The sequence below is a fragment of the Columba livia genome, chromosome Z (assembly GCF_036013475.1).
Source record: "Columba livia isolate bColLiv1 breed racing homer chromosome Z, bColLiv1.pat.W.v2, whole genome shotgun sequence".
NCBI classification, from domain to species: Eukaryota; Metazoa; Chordata; class Aves; order Columbiformes; family Columbidae; genus Columba; species Columba livia.
The window spans coordinates 40337536-40356176 of NC_088642.1; the positions used below are offsets into that span (position 1 = coordinate 40337536).

Here is an 18641-nt window from a genome sequence, read left to right on the forward strand (position 1 = left end):
TTCTCCAAGGATAGTAAACTCAGTCATTTCGTGATCACTATAACCAAGGCAACCTCCAGCTGACACACTGCCCACAAGCCTTTCTCTATTTACAAAAAACAGATCCAGTGGGGCTCCTTCCCTAGTTGTCTCACTAACCAGCTGTGTCAGGAAGTTGTCTTCCATGCACTGCAGGAGCCTCCCTAGACTGCTTCCTCTCTGCTATGTTGTACTTCCAGCAGACATCTGGTAGGTTGAAGTCTCCCATAAGAACAAGGGCTAGGAATCAGGAGACTTCTCCCAGTTGCCTGCAAAATATTTTATTTGCCTCTTCATCCTGGTTGGGTGGTCTGTAACGCACCTCCAACAGGATGTCTGCCTTGTTTCCCTTCCCCTCGATTCTCACCCATAGACACTCAACCCAGTCATCACCCTCATCAAGCTCCAGACAATCAAAACGCTCCCCCTAACATACATGCCTCCCCCACCTATCCCTTCTGAAGAGTTTATAGCCATCCACTGCAGTGGTCCAGTTGCGAGAGTCATCCCAGCATTTTTCTGAGATGGCAATTAGTGTTTCTGCCTCATAATGGCTTACAGTTCCTCCTGTTTGTTGCCCGTACTGCATGCATTTGAACAGACACACTTCAGCTGGGCCATTGATTCTGCTACCTCTTTCTGGTGAGAAGCCCTAATTCCTTTGTGGCCGTCATCAAGTGCTTCTGCGGTTTCTGACACAACAATAACCCTTGTGTTTCTCTTACTGCATGGTTCTCCACCCCCTACCTCCACTGGGAAGGCAGACCAAAGGGCCTCGTTAGCACTACCCTCAGGTGCTGCATGTCACCATTCAGTTTGCCTCTGCCACACCTGGTTTCCTCCCCCTCTACCATCAAATCTAGTTTAAAGCCCTCTCAATGAGTCCTCCTAACTCCTGCCCCAGGATCCTTTTCCCCTTTTGAGACAGCTGCATCTCATTTGTCACTAGCAGGCCAGGTGCCATGTAAGCCAATGCATGATCAAAAAAAACAAAATCCTGCCAGTGACGCCAGTCCTGCAGCCAGCTACTGATCTGGTGGGTCTTCCTGTGTCTTTCCTTGTTGTATCCTGCAATTGTGGGGAGAGAGGAGAACACTATGTGTCTCAAGGCTCTGAAGTCTCTCTTGATTTTCTTTACTTTTCTCTTTTCAGTTTCATTACTACCTAACATTTTTGGTTCACTGATTTGTTCTTGATTGCACAAAGACTTGATGATCATGGGCTGAACATGTCTGCTGTACCATGTCTACATGATGTCACTTTAATACTGTGTTCCAGGATTTCTATTGATTCCCTCAGCATCAGACAGGAAATAATTTCCTAAAGATGCATAAGCTTGCATGGGTGGTATTATTTTTGAAAATGTTTTGAAGATGGGGGTTGGGCAGCTTATCTCTTTCTTCAGTGCCTTTCTCTGAAATATCAGGGTAATGGCAGATGGACAGGGCTCATGGTGTGGTGCCACATGCAATAGTACCTTTAACAGGCTGCGAACTGTCTCATACTGTGTGATTGATGCACCTTGCACAGAGGATTAGGTCCTCTGGAGTCAGGGATAAAGAATCTCTTCACTACTGGTTGGCTATGTGCAGCAGCTTTTATTTGAGTGTTGTAGCATGAGCCCTTTTCTCCCTAGATTTCACGGACATTTTAACCTAGAATACCTCTTAAGAGCTATACCACAGTAATATTTCAGTTTACTTTTTCTTGTCTCTTACTCTTTACCTGTCATTGCAATCTCACATTGTTGCTGTAAGTTTTCATTTTAGTAGAAAAAGCTGTTTAATTTGTTTTCAGGTAAACAAAAAAGCCAAACTCCAATTTATATTCAGAATATGTCATCTGCAGGTCTGCCTGGCCTAGATTTCCCTTACATAGCTGATTGTACTTAGACAGAAAAGCATTCAGTAGCCTGACTGGTTTCTGTCAATATTACTTTCTTAAGTAAAATTACTAATCATTGTGGATAATGTAACATCATTAATGCTGTTCTATGGTGACAAATTACAATCTCAGTTTGAGTTCGGAAGCCCTTATATTCTATTTGTTCTGTGATGCCCTTAAGAGGATTGTGACCCCAGGCTTCCAAATCATGCTTTTCAGATGCATACTTGTACTGCCTTTGGCTGGGATGGAGTTAATTTTCTTCACAGCAGCTGGTATGGTGCTGTTTTGAATTTGTGACCAAAACAGTCTGATGTTTTAGTAATTGCCCAACAATGCTCACACACCATCAATGCCTTTTAGGTTTCACACACTGCCACTACAGCCAGTAGGGACTGATCCAGAGGAATACTTTAAATACTAGAGGAGAAATCAACATCTGCAACAATAAATTAATTGCTTAGCAAGTGAGATTTAGCTTTCTACTAGGTATGTACTGTTCTCCAGTGGAAATAAAGAGATGCTAATGCTTGATACTTTAGTCGTCAGTTTTTACCTTGAGGATTGTTTGGATCACGGTTCAGAACTGCATAGCGAGGAAGTAAAATGCCTTCAGCTTTAAGAATACTATACACTTCCCTCCTGGAAGAAAAGAACAAAAGTTGCACGGCAAGACAACAAATCCTGCCAATATTTGTATTCTACAGTCCATGAGTAACAGAGGAGAAAAATACATACAAATGTTATTTTTTTTTTTTTTTTTTTAGGTCACACAGGATAAGATTAAATATACACAGGGCAGAAGCAATTCAAGACGTTTTTAGAATGCACTGATGGTAGCTTCTCCAAGTGATAGAAGAGCCAACAAGGAGAGATGCTATGCTGGACTTCATTCTTACTGACAAGGAGGGGCTGGTAGGGTATGTAAGGCTCAAGAGCAGCCTTGGCTGCAGTGGTCATGAAATGGTGGCGTTTAAGATCCTTAGGGCAGTAAGGAGGGTGCACAGTAAGCTCAGTGCCCTGGACTTCAGGAGAGCAGACTTTGGCTTCTTCATGAATCTGCTTGGTAGAGTACCAGGGGATACAGCCCTGGAGGAAAGAGGGGCCCAAGAAAGCTGGTTTATATTCAGGGATCAGCTCCTCCAAGCTCAGGATCAATACATCCCAACAAAGTCAGGCAAACGGGCCAGGAGGCCTGCATGGATGCAAAAGGAGCTCCTGGAGAAACTCAAACAACAAAAAGGAAGACTTTAGGCAGTAGAAGCAAGGACAGGCAGCCTGGGAAGAATACAGAGAAATTGTTTGAGCAGACAGGGATCAAGTTAGGAAAGCTAAAGCCCTGACAGAATTAAATATAGCCAGGGATGTCAACTGCAACAAGTAAAGCTTCTACAGGTATGTTGGTGGTAAAAGAAAGACTAGGGAAAATGTGTTCTCTCTCTGGAAGAAAATGGAAGACCTGGTTACCCAGGATATGGAGGAGGCCGAGGTTCTCAATGACTTTTCTACCTTAGTCTTCACCAGCAAGCACGCTAGCCACACAATCCATGTCACAGAAAGCAGAGACTGGAAGAATGAATATAACTGCCCACTGTAGGAAAAGATCAGGTTCAAAACCATCTAAGGAACCTGAAGGTGCACAAGTCCATGGAACCTGATGAGACGCATCCATGGGTCCTGAGGAACTGGCAGACGAAGTTGCTAAGCCACTGTCCATCGTATTTCACAAGCAGTGGCAGTGCAGTGAATTTCCCACTGACAGGAAAAGGGGAAACACAGCCCCCATTTTTAAAAAGGTAAAAAGAAAGTAAGAGCTAGGGAACTACAGGCCAATCAGTCTCACTTCAGAGCCTGGCAACATCATAGAGCAGGTCCTGTTGGACACTATGCTAAGGCACATGGAAAATAAGGAGGCGGCTGGTGACAGTCACCATGGCTTCACTAAGAGCAAATCGTGCCTGACAAATTTGGTGGCCTTTACAATGGGGTTGCAGCGTTGGCAGATAAGGAAGAGCAACTGATGTCCCTTCTCCATACTTATGCAAATCATTTGACGCTGTCCCACATGACATCTTGTCTCTAAACTGGAGAGACATGGACTTGATGGATGGACCACTTGATGGATAAGGAAGCGGTTGAATGGTCACACTCAAAGAGTTGTGGTCAACAGATCAATGTTCAAGTGGAGACCAGTGACAAGTTGTATTCCTCAGGAGTTGTTATTGGGATGGGCACTGTTTAACATCTCCACATGCCCTCAGCAAGTTTGCTGATGGCACCAAGCAGTGTAGTGCAGTCAACTTGCTGGAGGGAAAGGATGCCATCCAGAGGGACCTTAACAGGCTTGAGGTGGGCCCATGTGAATCCCATTAAGTTCAACAATGCCAAGTGCAGGGTCCTGCAGCTGGATTGTGGCAATCCCAAGCACAAATATAGGTTTGGTGGAGAACGGATTGAAAGCAGCTCGGAAGAGAAAGCATTGAGAGAGTGCTGGTCGATCAAAAACTCTACATGACGCAGCAATGTGAACATGCAGCCCAAAAAGCCAACCGTATCCTAGGCTGCATCAAAAGAAGCGTGAGCAGCAGGAGATGATATTCCCCCTCTACTCTGCTCTGCTGAGATCCTGCCTGGAGTACTGCATTCAATTCTGGGGTCCCCAAGACAAGAAGAACATGAACATGTTGCAGAGAGTCCAGTGGAGGGCCACAAGGATGATCAGGGGCTAGAGAACCTGTCCTATAGAGAGAGGCTAAGAGAGTTGAGGTTGCTCAGCCTGGAGAAGAAAAGGCTCTTGGGAAACCTTACAGCAATATTTCACTACCTAAACGGGACCTATAAGAAAGCTGGAGAGAGAGTTTTTAAAAGGGCATGTAGTAATAGGACAAGGGGTAATGGCTTTGAACTGAAAGAGGGTAGATTTACATTAGATATTAGGAAGAAATTCTTCACTATGAGGGTGGTGAGGCACCGGAAAGAGCTGCCGAGAGAAGCTGTGGTTGCCCCATCCCTGGAAGTGTTCAAGGCCAGGTTGGTTGTGGCTCATGGAAGGTGTCTGTACCCATGGCAGGGAGGTTGGAACTAGATGTTCTTAAAGGTCCCTTGCAACCCAAACCATTCTACAATTCTATGATTAAACTCTACTTTTTAACATAAGGATTTAAAGGTTGCTGACACAGCTGTACCTTTGCAGTGATCTCATCAATATCAATAAAAAGTAATTTGCTGTGCCAGTCCTGCCATCTTCACTCTATCACTGCAACAGCAATTCTGCTAGAACAATTATCTTGTTAAAGGAGATTATTAATGTGAAGCATTGAAAAAGTTTACACAGGACAGCAACTGAAGCTATCCAAAACAGCAAGTCTGCTCACTGTTCAGAGGGCTCCAATATTTATGTATTTTTCTCACTATTGTTTTAATATTTGCTATGCATGATTGCAGCCCCAAAAGCAAATTCACTTTGAATAACCACATGATCTTTGAACATCAACAACTTATGTTAAGTATCCACTTAACAGAAAAACAGACCCTTAGTAAGTCACATTAATTCTAAAATTATAGGATGTTGTACAGTTGCTATACATACCTGTGCTATACATATTTTCATAGTTTAAACTTTTTTATTTTCTAAGCTTTAGACAAATGCATCACCCAATTTCTACCTTGGTAAATATGCAGATGTAACAATATAAAAGCAGTAAAACAAAAAACACACCTAAAGACAAAACCCAAAAAACTATGCATACATTAACAGAACACAGCATTCACTGTAATTTCATTTAGGCTGTTCTACAACACACTGGAACTGTTGCTATGCAACACCGACAGATTCTCACAGTCTCAGACATAAAAGTAGTTTACTGTTGACAGGTAATTAGTGTCACTTACCTGTCTTGTATGTGATACTGCATATTCAAGTCATTGATTATGAATGGATTCCTGAGTTTTGCATAGGCAACTGCTTTGTCCAGTGGAAATCCTAAAACAGTTGTTAAAGCAAATAAATTAAAACTGCAAGACACAATAGAAGTAAATAGTTCGGAACCTTCATATTCAAGCTTTAGAGCAAAACCAGTGATACAGCTTAATGGGGAAGATGCTCTCTCTATATAAACACACGTAACACCAGCCTGAGATGACCATTAAACTAGAGCCTGATTTCAGCATAGGTTGAAAAGCTGTGGTCCTGTTTCCGATTCTCCACATGCCCTCCACTTTCACAGGGCCAGAACTAAGGCTTTTATTGTCTCTGCCTGAAAATATGAACTTCAGTCTACTCATTTTTGGTTCACTGCCCAGTTTGGCAAAACCCCTAGATATTAGCAGAGGTACACGAACAAGTGGCCAGACAACCAACACTCCCATTGAGAAAGCAGCATGCCTTCCCAGTTATTGGATCAAGTAGATCACCATTTCCACTGGCTCAAAAAACATTTACCAATGGAGTATCTATTTTAAATAACATTTCAGACAGGACTTCTTCAAGCAATCAGAACAGTATAATTTTAAAAGCTTGTATTTTAAAAGTCATTTGTATTATATTAAACAAGACAAATGATTCGTTTCATAGGAAAATCAAATAAAGCAAGCAGACAAAGAAAAAAAAAATCCTCAAACTGGTTAAAGTATTTAGCTATCAAAATCATTTATGGTATTATTAGAAGATTTACCTTTAGAATGAAAAGAAATGAGACAGTCACATAAAGGCCAGTTTTCTACTGGCTCATTCAAAATAACATCCTCTTCAAATATTACCACAGTTATGTACTTAAACATGGAGAGGCGTTCAAGAATTTCTTTCATTGGTTTGGATTTAGATTTCTTAGCCATTGAACAAATCCCAACTGCAATTTGTCTTTCTGGTGGCTAAAGAAGTGGGGGGGAAAAAGCAATTATTATTTTAAAGTTTTGTCAGAACACAACACGGTTTTAGCAGCACTATACTTGAACAGATATTTTCTGTTAAAATTCACATACTAACATTAATTTTGTGTTTAATCTGGTAATTTGCTAGCAGGTAACAAAATGTAGCATGACAGCATGCCACACTGTATCCTTATTAAAAATGCCTCAAAAAAATTAAACTGTTTAATAGCTTTACATTATTTTTGTGAGTATCATATCAGGAACAAATACATGGAACCAAATTTAAGTCAGAAATGTCAAATCTGAATGAAATCATACTCATGGCTTGCTTACTCTGAAATTAACTAGCAATTAATTTCAAACTATTTAATTTTTCTACATATACTCAGTAGTCACAAGTTTTCTCATCTTATTACCTAATATTAAAAGTGAATTTTGAAAACTAGTAAACTATAAAATACTATTCTAGATTGCTAAGCTATTTTGTACATAGACAGGTTCACTTTTCTTCAGTGAACATTTTTTTCATGTTATAAGCCTTTAAAATTTCCACCAGTGGTTTTCCTAAGTGAGACAGCCAACCTATTCCTGTGTTTAGAAAGAAAACAATCAAAACCCCAGAAGAATCCCTTATTTCAACTTACTGTTCTTTTAAAGCATAGCCAACTAACTTCCTTTACTAAAATACATTGACTGAATTGAGCTGTCTGAGCTTCTAATTTTGCACTTCTCTGCACTGCCAAGTTACTTTTAATCAGTGTTTTATTAAAATTTCCTTGCATTTGAATTTTTTAGATATGCTTGCAATCAGTGAAAATTTAACTTGACTATTCCCTAAAGTGAAATGTTACAGACTAAAAGAACAGCAAAATACAGCTAAAAAAACCTACATAACATAATGACTTATGCATAGTAAAATTAAGAGTTTGTCTAAAACAAACTAAAAATTGGTAAGCATAGTGCTAAAATACAATTCAGAACACTCTGAAAGGATGATAAACTAAGGTATAAATTAATATTAATTTAGCATGCACTTTCTATACACAAGGACAAAGAAGACTGAAAACATGTTGGATCTCAAAACAAAAAGACAAAAAAAGAAATGTTGAGTCTGTTAAAACTGAAAAAACAAAACCCTGCAGCAGTTAACAACACACACACACACACAAAACTCATAGTAATTTTTTGCTACTAATCATCCAAATAAATAAACTGAAGGCTTATGCCATCAAGTTAACTGCCAGAATCCAAATCAAGTTGCAAAGCTGGCACATCAATCTCAGCTACCATGAAACACTGTATGAAGGACAAATACATCTACTTCAAAGTTCAAGGTCTACTTAATTTTCAAGTATGCTAAATTTCCAAATATAACTGACAGATCATTACCGAATATGAACAATTTCCCAATTCAGAACACCTTTTCAGTATTAGACTTGTGTGATCTGATGTCATTTCAAAGTAAAATAATGCCAGAGAACACACAGAATAGTACACACATGCCCCTACAGTACATACAGAGTCATACTCTTCCTCCTCCTCATCCCCATGGTCATAGAAGTGTTCGTATTCTGTAGATCTGGCTGAATCCAATAATTCTTCTCCATCTTCTCCACCAACAAAGAATCTAGGAGGATCACTCTCTGTTGTGCTGACAGACATGGTTACAAGACCTAGAGAGATCTATGTAGAAACTGCATCCACTTTGCCAGCTGAGATACTGCACATGTTTCCTGCTGACTTGGGAACAGAAAAGTCCCCTGCTCTTTGATGTTGCTTGTGTGGTGTTGGCAATGTGATGACGCTGTCTGCCAGGCACTGTTTAATTAGTATCATCTGCTCATTATTGGTTGAGTTGCTGCTCCAAGAAACCCACAATAGGCTACTGCATCCCTGAGATGATACAACTTTTTAACCTAGAAGAAATATCCAAACAAACAACAAAAAGTAAAAATACACATCAGGAATAAAACCACACACACTATGCACAGTCTACACTTTCACATGTATGTTTAAAGCAGGGAGAATAATTTCAAGATATTTTCAAACTACTGATGCAGACATTTTAAAAACGGACAATACAACTCACAAAAGTAAAGACTGTCAGATGCACTTTTTGCCTAACTTAAGAAGGGTTAAGTGCAGAGTAGATCTTCTATACAAAAAATAAAACAACGAAAGTCTCCAATATTTGTGATACTTAATTCACCATTCCTGTCACCAGCTGCTTTGTCTCCAAAAGTTTCCTGATCAAATGGCAATGATAAATAGACAAAAATACTAATGAAATCTATAAAGACTCCATCAGGAACTATTCTTAAATAGAAACCTATTCTTTCAAGAACTGAGTGAATCTTCAGTGTGAAAGCAGAAGGTATGTGCCAGTTTGATATTTGTTTATTTGTTTCCAACAAAGCATTGCTTTATTTCACCCTGAAAAATTAATATTTACAGAGATATACACTAGCACTGCCTTGTGTCAAAAGTACTTGTAAGCACTAATGTAGAGTGAAGCAAACACATACTGTACCCTTTTAACCAGTCATGTGAAACTAAAATCTCAGCCAAATAACTTGTATACAGAATCAGACACAGATGGAGAGCTCAGACTTCCATTGTTTTAACTAGGTAACTGTTCCTGCTGTAAGTTGCTCATGGCTTTACACCATTAATTCATTATTACTACAGAGAAAATTAATAAGCAGTTACTTATTTAGAAGCTAGTCTGATCAAATGCTTTAGGTTAAGTTGTTCATTAGTCAGATCATTATGTAAGTAGCATACAACAATGACATCTCAGCAGAACTGAATTTGTCTTCAAATATTTGTCAGAATTACTTTGGCTGTCCTATGAATGAAGTAAAGCAATAGTAAATTCCCAGTGGTGATCAACCATTCAGCTTCCTGTGAAAGTGGATGGTAAGTAGAGCAAAAGCTACCCAGAAAGAATCTGTTCTAGGTCAGAGAGCAATAAGAGTGGGTAAACAATACAACTGTTTCAGATCCAGAAACCGAGCTAATGTCTGAAGAACAGACACATAATGATCCTAGAGTGAAAGCAAGAGATTAAAAAGACTCATTTCTTGACTGCATTTGCTATATATTTTCTCTCCTTCAATTCTGCTAATGAAAAATTACATTCTCTTATCATGTGAAACTGCAACCATTCATCCTTCAAGCAACAAGAACAAAATAAAATTTCAAGCACCTAATTCATCTTGCTCCCACAAAAATTAGAAATTAGGTATTGAGACAGATCAATCCTGCTTATGAAAGGGTTAAGAAAGAAAGCTTTCCAAATCCTATTTCTAGCAAGTATCAGAAAGGCAGAGGTTATTGCCAACATATGCTAGCAACTAATACAAAATTTTGAAATGGTATTAAAAATAAAAAAGACCCAAAAAAAATGGTAAAACTGAAAATTAACTGAAAATTAACAGTTCATCTTGCAACAGCTTCCCCTCCCACCACTCAAAATCTGTTGGAAAAAAGTGTCTTAACAGCTTTTTAAAACCTACCGTTTTCTCATAAAGAAGGAAAAGCAACCACTTGAAGCAGATAAGCGGGAGATCAACAAAAGAGGTTTTTTTAAGCTTTCTTTCCCCTACTTATTCCTGTACAGCATTTTGTGAGAACAACAGAAGTTGTGAAGTTCATGTGCAATTAATTACTAGTTATTTAATGAGAATCTCTGGCACAACCTAAGTCTCTCTAACCTGAAGTGATTACTTCTCAAAGCAAGCAGAAACCACACAAATGAAGACTTAAGGGAAAGCACAATTTATTTGTCTACAAATGGCACAAAGATATAACCTGACAAGCTTAATTCTCTAACAAACTTATTTGATACACAGTGTCTTTCTGAAATCCTAAATCAAGAATTTGGAGAGTGCTAGTGTGACAACTAGACCTGTCAAGTGGAGCTTCACTTGTGGAAAAGATTTTCAACAGTCTGCTTGGAGTTAACAGAGTATTTTCTGCAAGGTTTATTATGTTGTTCACCTATCTGAAGGTGGATGAATCACTAGATGGCACTTCATGCTATTGTCACTGGGCTCCAGAGTTTTCAGAGAGTTTGTAAAAATAAAACAAAACACAATGGATTAAGAAAAGGTAATGACAATTTTCAGGCTTCTAAACTACTGTATGGGCTCACTGAACTGCACATAAATTGGCATTCTGACTGCTGATGGTTACCAGCTTATCTCCTGGACAGCAGATGCTCTAAGTTACTATTATAAGCATAAATCTGAGTCAGGATATTATTAATAAATTACTTATTTTTTAGAATAAATGCTTTCAGAGACAGGAATTAAAAATTATTTCCTTACAAACGCTTTGGCTGCTATAAAAACTGAGGAAGCCCCTTCTTTCTTGTGGTATATGAAATAAAGAGTCCAAGAAAAGAGACATGCAAAGAGAAACATGAGAGTAAGTGACCGCAACGCCAGTGAACACAAGTCTCCTAAAAAACATCTATAGTTATCTGACATCAAAAATGCAGTAATACCATGCTTGGATAAAAATGTGGTTCTCAAGTTGTACACCAAGGAGAAATAATAAATGGCAGAGCAAGAAGATGAAGCTGTCATCCTGTCCCAAAAGTACTGTCAATGCTGACTGGAGAATCTTCTAACACACAGTGGCCTATGCAGAATTCCATCTTGCTGTCCCTGGAGCAATGAAGAGTCTTCCCCATACTATTTTTCTCTGTTAAGAAGTCAAGAGCAGCAATATAGGGGCAGAGATGATCTATGTTAGATCCTCTTGTATTTGTTGCCAAACTCCTATCGCACAATGACCTTTCCAGGTAAAATTATTGAGACTATGTTCTCTTTGAACTCCAGCTGTTACACAAGGCCTCTGTTTTGCAGCTTACAGATTAAAAAGATCTCAGCTGATTTTGAAAAACACAATTTAACTGACAGGACTTTCAACCAAACGTATAGCCTGCTCATTCTACCTGTTCTAAAACTTCTTATTCATGACCACCACAGAATAAACCTTGGCCCAAACAAAAAAACAAAAAAAAAAAAAAAAAAAAAAAAAGACAGTAAATCTGCTCATTTCATTTGACATTCTCATCTTAAAACAAATTAATCACCAATAAATCAGATGGCACTAAAATAGTGGACTGCAAAGAAGTAAAAATCCCTAAGTTTAACTGTTATTATTATCGTTTACTAGTGGAAAGTATACAAAATAACAGCCTAAATATATAAAAGGACACAGGAAAACTTAACATTAACATACAAATACGGCAGTATTTGAATCACAGGTTTTGTAAGTCTGCTAAGAACTCCAAATCCAGTGTTCACTCCTGTGGCACACTACAGACTTTTTTTCTAACAGAACATTTCACCACTTCCGCAACTATACTCTGAAAGAATCCCACAAGTACATTCTAAAGAATAAGCCAAAACATAGTCCTCACTAAGTGTTAAAAGATATTCCCACAGTTTTCCTGTCCCATTCTACATGTTTAAGCAACCCAGGAATCCAGCCCTGGTGTTTCCCATACTCAGACCATGAAGATGAACATTCTGGAAACTGTCAGAAACAAACCCACATAGCAGCAGTGGTTGGAACAGTAATGTAAAAGGAGCTCAAAGTTTTAACAGCCACATTTCAAATACTAATAAAAACATATACAACTCCTGAATAAACAGAAGAATTTAACCAGGTTTTCTGTGTCGCTACAGCTATCAGGACAAACATACACTGCCTCTACCACACTCCAATGGAAACTAACAGAACAAAACCAGAGCAAAAATGTTTCTTGTCTTTTATCTCAAGAAAAAATCAACACATCACACATAGCTATAAAGCATTTATAAACCACTAACCACTCAGGAAAACAGCTTTTGGAAAAGCATTGTAACAAAACAGCTGCAAAGCACCCTGACATTTACATTGTGGAATTTAACAAACAGATAACTGTACAAGAAGCATAGGTGGTGCTCATCCATTATATGATTTTGTACATATATATACATAACAGTAACAAAACAGCCCACTCCTCTGTACCCCCCCGTATCATTCCTATAAAGTTTCAGTTCTTACCGCTGTAGGAATATTCAAACTGTGTCAGTTACCAGCTTCCTCCAATTCAAATTAAGTAGCTAAAACCTGCATTATTTTAATAGCAATTTTTCAGGTAGTATCAGTGGATGACAAAAAGCTTTCAATGTCTTCCTGCTAGAACCACTAGACCTAACATTTTCATTAACAATCCATTTGACAGCACAAATGTTTGCCTCAGTCCTGCTGAGGCATTTTACCCATTTTAAAATTCCAATTCTGCAACATGATTTATGGTGTAACAAAGCACCAAAGAGCCAGTTTGTTGGGTTACTGGTGGGGCAGAAAGCACGGGGAGGAGGCAAGGGGGAAGCAGAGGGCAGATGGGAAGAAGAAAGAACCAGCGAAGTCTGAACTCTGAGAGAGCTCACAGCAGTGACTACAATCCTCTGCATGGATGTCTAACACCTTTCTACAGATGAGTCAAAGAAACTTGGTAATACTTCAGATTTAAATGTGAGACTCTAGAACTCCTAACAAGGCCCATGCTCAAGAATAACATTTCCTCAGGTCTGACAGATGACAAGGAAATAAAGGAGACAGGACAGACAGAAGGCAAGAAAAGAGAGAAGGGATGTCAAGACAGAAGCTGCTAAGGCAACACTACAAGCAAACATTTGGCCATAAAGGACACTTAATGCAGTTCTCTCAACATTTACACCCAGACATTGTTCTGTTCTACCACATACCCTGTGAGGTGTTGAGTAGCAGCTGTTAGCCCATTACTGTGATGGACTAAATCTAAAAAAAGATGAAGAGTGGCTGTATCCCAAGATCCCTCAACCACAAAGAATATTACAGTTTTAGCCTGATAATACTTTGTGCTCAACAATAACAACAACAAAAAAAACCCAAACACAACCAAAATAAATGAAACAATACTCACAGAAAATACAAAGGGATACAAAGGTTTCCAGTAATTAGCAGAATTTACAAGGTTCAGTGGTGTAACAGGCTGATTAAGAAATATGAAACTCAGAAAAGCCTTTAGCTCTCCTCATTAAATACAACTTCAACAAATAAGCTTAAGAAGTTTATCACCATCTGTAATTCAACTCTGCTCAATAATATGAGGCAAGGAATTGTGCTGATGTACAGCAGAACAGACAAGAAATAAGCAAAAAAGGGTATCAAAGAAAAAAGATGCAATTATCAAGGCTACACTTCACAGCATTACAGGAACTAAACAATCACATTGAACTAGCATCAAGCTCTAGATTCCACAATACACTGACACCTTGCCTCATCATAAGTAACCAACACCTTAATACAAGCTTTTCCAAAGTTTCTTTTTCGTTCTGTAAATATTTTCACAGGAAACCAGACGCAAGACTTAGTCTGTTCTCCCCCTGCAAATCAAGAGAGGCAATCTGCAAAATATATAAAAAGACAGCAGGGCAGAGCATTGCACATTCCCCTTTCCAGTTGCAGGAAGTGTGTCATGGGCAAAAAGTGGTAGGCACCTACACAGGAATTCAACAAAATAAAAAACAACCCTTCTTTCTCCCTCTGCTCCATTCAAAAGCAGCTGACTTGATCCGCTACAACCCACTGACTCTCCTTTCAGACTCTCCCAGGACTCCACCAAAACTTGCTCCACTGTACTTCAGCACAGGGATGGCCACACCTTTACTACCTTCTTCTCTTCATACCAAGACCCCTGCACCTTTTTGTCTCACACAGACTCCCACTACAATGTTCTTTCTGTTTGCAGGAACACTACAAATGTTTTGTACAGTGTTCCAAAAGCACTACTATGTGGTACTTCACATTACTCCACCAGAAAAATTATAGCACCTCCCATTCCAAAACAGACTATACACCTTTCATTTTTGCTTTACATGAAGAAACATTCTGAAAAATTAAGAGGAGCATGATTCTTCCTTGCCAGGTGCTTGTTTTGGGTTCAAGTGTCAACGTTTTGGTAGTTGGGGGTAAGCTGCAGGGGTGGTTTCTGTGAAGACACCAGAAGCTGCCCCCATGATGTACAGAGAGACAAGACCGAACTGCTGCTGCCCAAAACTGAGCCCAACAGTGATGCTGGTGGTGCCTCTGTGATAACACATTGAAGGTAAAAACCACTGCATAGCAGCTGGGATAGAGGACTGAGAAAATATGATAAAAGCAACCCTGCAAACACCCAAGTCAGTCAAGAAGGAGGGGGAAGAGGTGCTCTAGGCACCAGAGATTCCCTTGCAGCCGATGGTGAAGACCATGGTGAAGCAGGTTTTCCCCCTGCAGCCCATGGTGGTCCTCAGTTGAGCGGATAGTCACCTGCAGCCTGTGGAGGAGCCCAGGTTGGAGCAGATGGATGTACCCTGAAGGAAGCTGCAGCCCCAGAGAACCCATTCTGGAGCTCCTGGCAGGTGCTGCAAACCACAGTGAGGACCCCATGTAGGAGCAGGTTTGCTGGTGTGACTGCACCCCATGGAAAGGACCCACACTGGAGCTGTTAGTGAAGAGCTGCCTGTAGTGGTATCATGTAAGATTCCAATTCTTGTAACCCAGGTAGTGGAGAGGGAGGTAGTGATCTCTTCTCCCTGGTATCCAGTGGGAGGATACTCAGAAATGGTTAAAATCTGTACCAGGGGAGGTTTAGACTGGACATTAGGATGCACTTCCTTACCCAGAGGGTGGTCAAACACTGCAACAGGCTTCCTAGGAAGGTGGCCAATGCCCCATGCCTGTCAGTGTTTAAGAGGCGTGTGGACAATGCCCTTTACAACATGCTTTAACTTTAGGTCAGCCCTGAAGTACTCAGGCAGTTGGACTAGATGGTCATTGTAAGTCCCTTCCAAATTCTAGTCTAGTCTAGTCTAACTGCAACCCATGAGCAGGAGCAGTTCATGAAGGACTGTTTCCTGAGGGAGGAACCCCATGCTGGAAGAGAGGAAGCAGCATGAGAACAAAGAAGCAGCAGCAGAGAAAAAGTGTTATGAACAGTCCCCATTCCTCATCTCCCTGTGCTGTTCAGGGGCACAAGGTAGAAGAGTTAGCCTAGGAATAAAGTAGAGGTGTGAGAAAGGTATTTATAGATTTTTTTTTCTTATTTCTCATCCTACCCTGTTTAATTGACAAGAAATTAAATTAATTTCCTCAAATCAAGTCTGTTTTACCCATTATGGTATAATAGTTAGTGAGTGATCTCCTTGTCCTTATCTCAGCTGATGAGCTTTTTGTCATGTTTTGTCCTCCTGCCCTGTTGATGGAAGACGAGTGATAAGAGTGACTTGGCAGGCACCTGATGGCCAGCCAAGGACAAACCACCACAGTACTCCAAATATGTTTCCTGGGCAAAAAAACTATTGCATTGTTACCCACACTCCATCTTAAGCAGTTAAGTATATTTACAAGTGCTTTTACCCACACTTTTTTCACCCTGGTAGTGAGGACATTTTTCTAATAAACATAAAACAGGGACTTGAAACCACTGAGACAGGAGGGAACAGAAACAATATTTGTCCTGTTCCATTCAACTGTTCTAACCATTTGTCTACCACAATCCCCTTTCAGTTTCCCTATACACCATTAGGTAGCCACTGGGTTTCTTTTCACAGGAGAGGGCTCACTGCTCTGGATTCCACGCAACAAGGCTGGTACCTCATGTGTAAGATCTTACCAGTGAGGCATCTACACTCTCAAACAATAGCAATACAGAAATACCCGTCTTACTGGTAATCCCTACTGGAAACAACTCTCATCAGTGTTACTTACCGCAGCACTTAAATTTCTTGAAATGCTGTAAAGCTAGGCCAGCCAACTAACTGCAGTTGCCTAAATCTTCTTCCAGGGACCTAAATTACTTTCCAAGAACTGTGCTACCAAAATGCTTGTGCCTAAAGTAAGATTTTAATCTGACCCTCCATATTACCATAGCTTAGCCCAGGGGACTAAAAAGTTAAAAGTTGTACCGTGCTGTGTTGACCTGGCTTTGACTAGGATAGAGTTGTTTTTCTTTCTAGTAGCTGTGCTTTGGATTTTATATGAGAAAAACGTTGATAATACACTGAAGTTCTGGTTGCTGCCAGGTAGTCAAGGATTTTTCAGCTTGCCATGCTCTGCTAGGTGCACCAGAAGCTGGGAGGGATCAAAGCCAGGACACCTGACCCAAGCTGGCCACAGGGGTGTTCCTTACCATATGACATCATCCTCAGTACATAAACTGGAGCTGGCCAGGGGGCAAATAGTGCTGCTTGGAAATTAACTGGTTATCAGTGCCATAGGAAGTGAGCAACTGCATTGTGCAGCACTTGTTTTGCATATTGCATTATTATTACTATTATTGTTATTATTATTGTTGTTGTTATTGTTATTATCTTCCTTTGCTGTCTTATTAAGCTGTTTTTATCTTAACCCATGAGGTTGTTTTTCCCTTTCTGATTATCTCCCCCATCCCATTTGGTGGGGGGGGTGATAGGGGGTGAATGGAGAAATGAGGGAGTGGCTGTGTGGTCCTAGTTGTCAGCTGGGGTTAAACCCCAATATACATCAACCAAGATTCTGTTAAGAAGCCAGCTTTGCAGTGAAGAAAGACATGCCTTTTAGGTTGTTGATGAATGAGATTTCTAGTCTTAAAGCACAACTGTTACAGTTTTCAGACAGTAATTACTTGGCTGATTTCCCCATATTTGCTTTGTTTCTTAGTAATTACACAGTTAGTTAAGCACAATTTTTCCAGTCATTTAGAATTACCAAACGTAAAGTGAAATAACTTTTCAATATAAGTATCTTAATCTTTCCCTTTAAAATCTTTGCTCACAGAACTTATTTTTCCTCAATATCTCACCAGCTGAGATGTGACCTTTCAGCATATGACATCTGCTAAAACTTTTGAGTTTTAGCCCCAAACGCTGCACTATCACAGGACATCTCTCAAGTCTTTAACAGTCACAAACTGCAAAATGAACCATTACCATCCTTCAACCGAAGTGTCAGAACACCCTTACAAGTCCAGAAAAACCTGTCTGGTAAATATCATTGTCTTCTTTTCAACACAGGAAAGCAGTATTTTTCTAAACTGACAAACACTACCACAAACTGACACCTGGTATGCCTTACAAGTGTCTCCTGCACAGCCATGGAACTGTTAAGCTTCACATTCATTAACCACCAAGTTCCTTTCTAAATCAAACCTTGTCAAACACATCATATAAAGACATTTATATCTGTGGCAAGCCTGTATGTTTCAAGAAAGCCTGGCTTCTGAACTTTTATAGATCCCAGTCAAAGACATCAAAACAGGTTCTCCATATTCTCACACAGAACTTCATATTTCAACTTTGTAGATATTATAAAACTTTTGCAAAGATGAGAAAGTTTTTGCAAAAAATTCTGAACCAAATTCATTAGACTCTATCCCTGGAGGCCTGATCTGTTCTACCCACAACTATCAGAAGGATGAAACTCTCTTCCACAGAAAGAATCAGCCAGCCAAGACAAGCCAACCAGTATAAACATTATTCTTTCTCACATATTGAACCATAAAAGAGGCATATTACACCAGTCAAATCCTTAGGCCTAAACCAGCTCTACATAGCAAGAATAGTTTTGTTATTGCTTGAATCAAAACTTGTTGAAAGCAGCAGGTTTAGCTGCCTCTCACCATTTACCATCACACATGTTTTTGCCATAACAAAGGAAGATCCCATGGAATAAGGCAACTTGCTTCTAGAGTAGTAAAATGATGCAGAAAAGATGGAAACAGAGCAGCTTAAATAGATGAAAGGTAACAACACTTAGAAAAATGCAACATAATGCAGAAATACTGTAACAAACAAATGTAAAGAGAA

General features: G+C 39.7%; 1 protein-coding gene across 21 annotated transcripts in view; it reads right to left on the bottom strand.

The window, feature by feature from the left end:
• Positions 1-18641, bottom strand: part of PPIP5K2 (diphosphoinositol pentakisphosphate kinase 2) — a 61894-nt gene that overhangs the window by 41588 nt on the left and 1665 nt on the right. For all 21 annotated transcript variants that reach the window (XR_010468858.1, XM_065045454.1, XM_065045448.1 and 18 more), the window contains 4 exons: positions 8290-8687; positions 6576-6771; positions 5794-5884; positions 2459-2544 (listed from right to left, as the gene is read on the bottom strand). Coding sequence is in view for 20 of the 21 variants with exons in the window: in XM_065045454.1 (XP_064901526.1) it covers positions 2459-2544; positions 5794-5884; positions 6576-6771; positions 8290-8433 (517 nt within the window). In the remaining variant the exon portion in view is untranslated. The remainder of the gene's footprint in view (positions 1-2458; positions 2545-5793; positions 5885-6575; positions 6772-8289; positions 8688-18641) is intronic.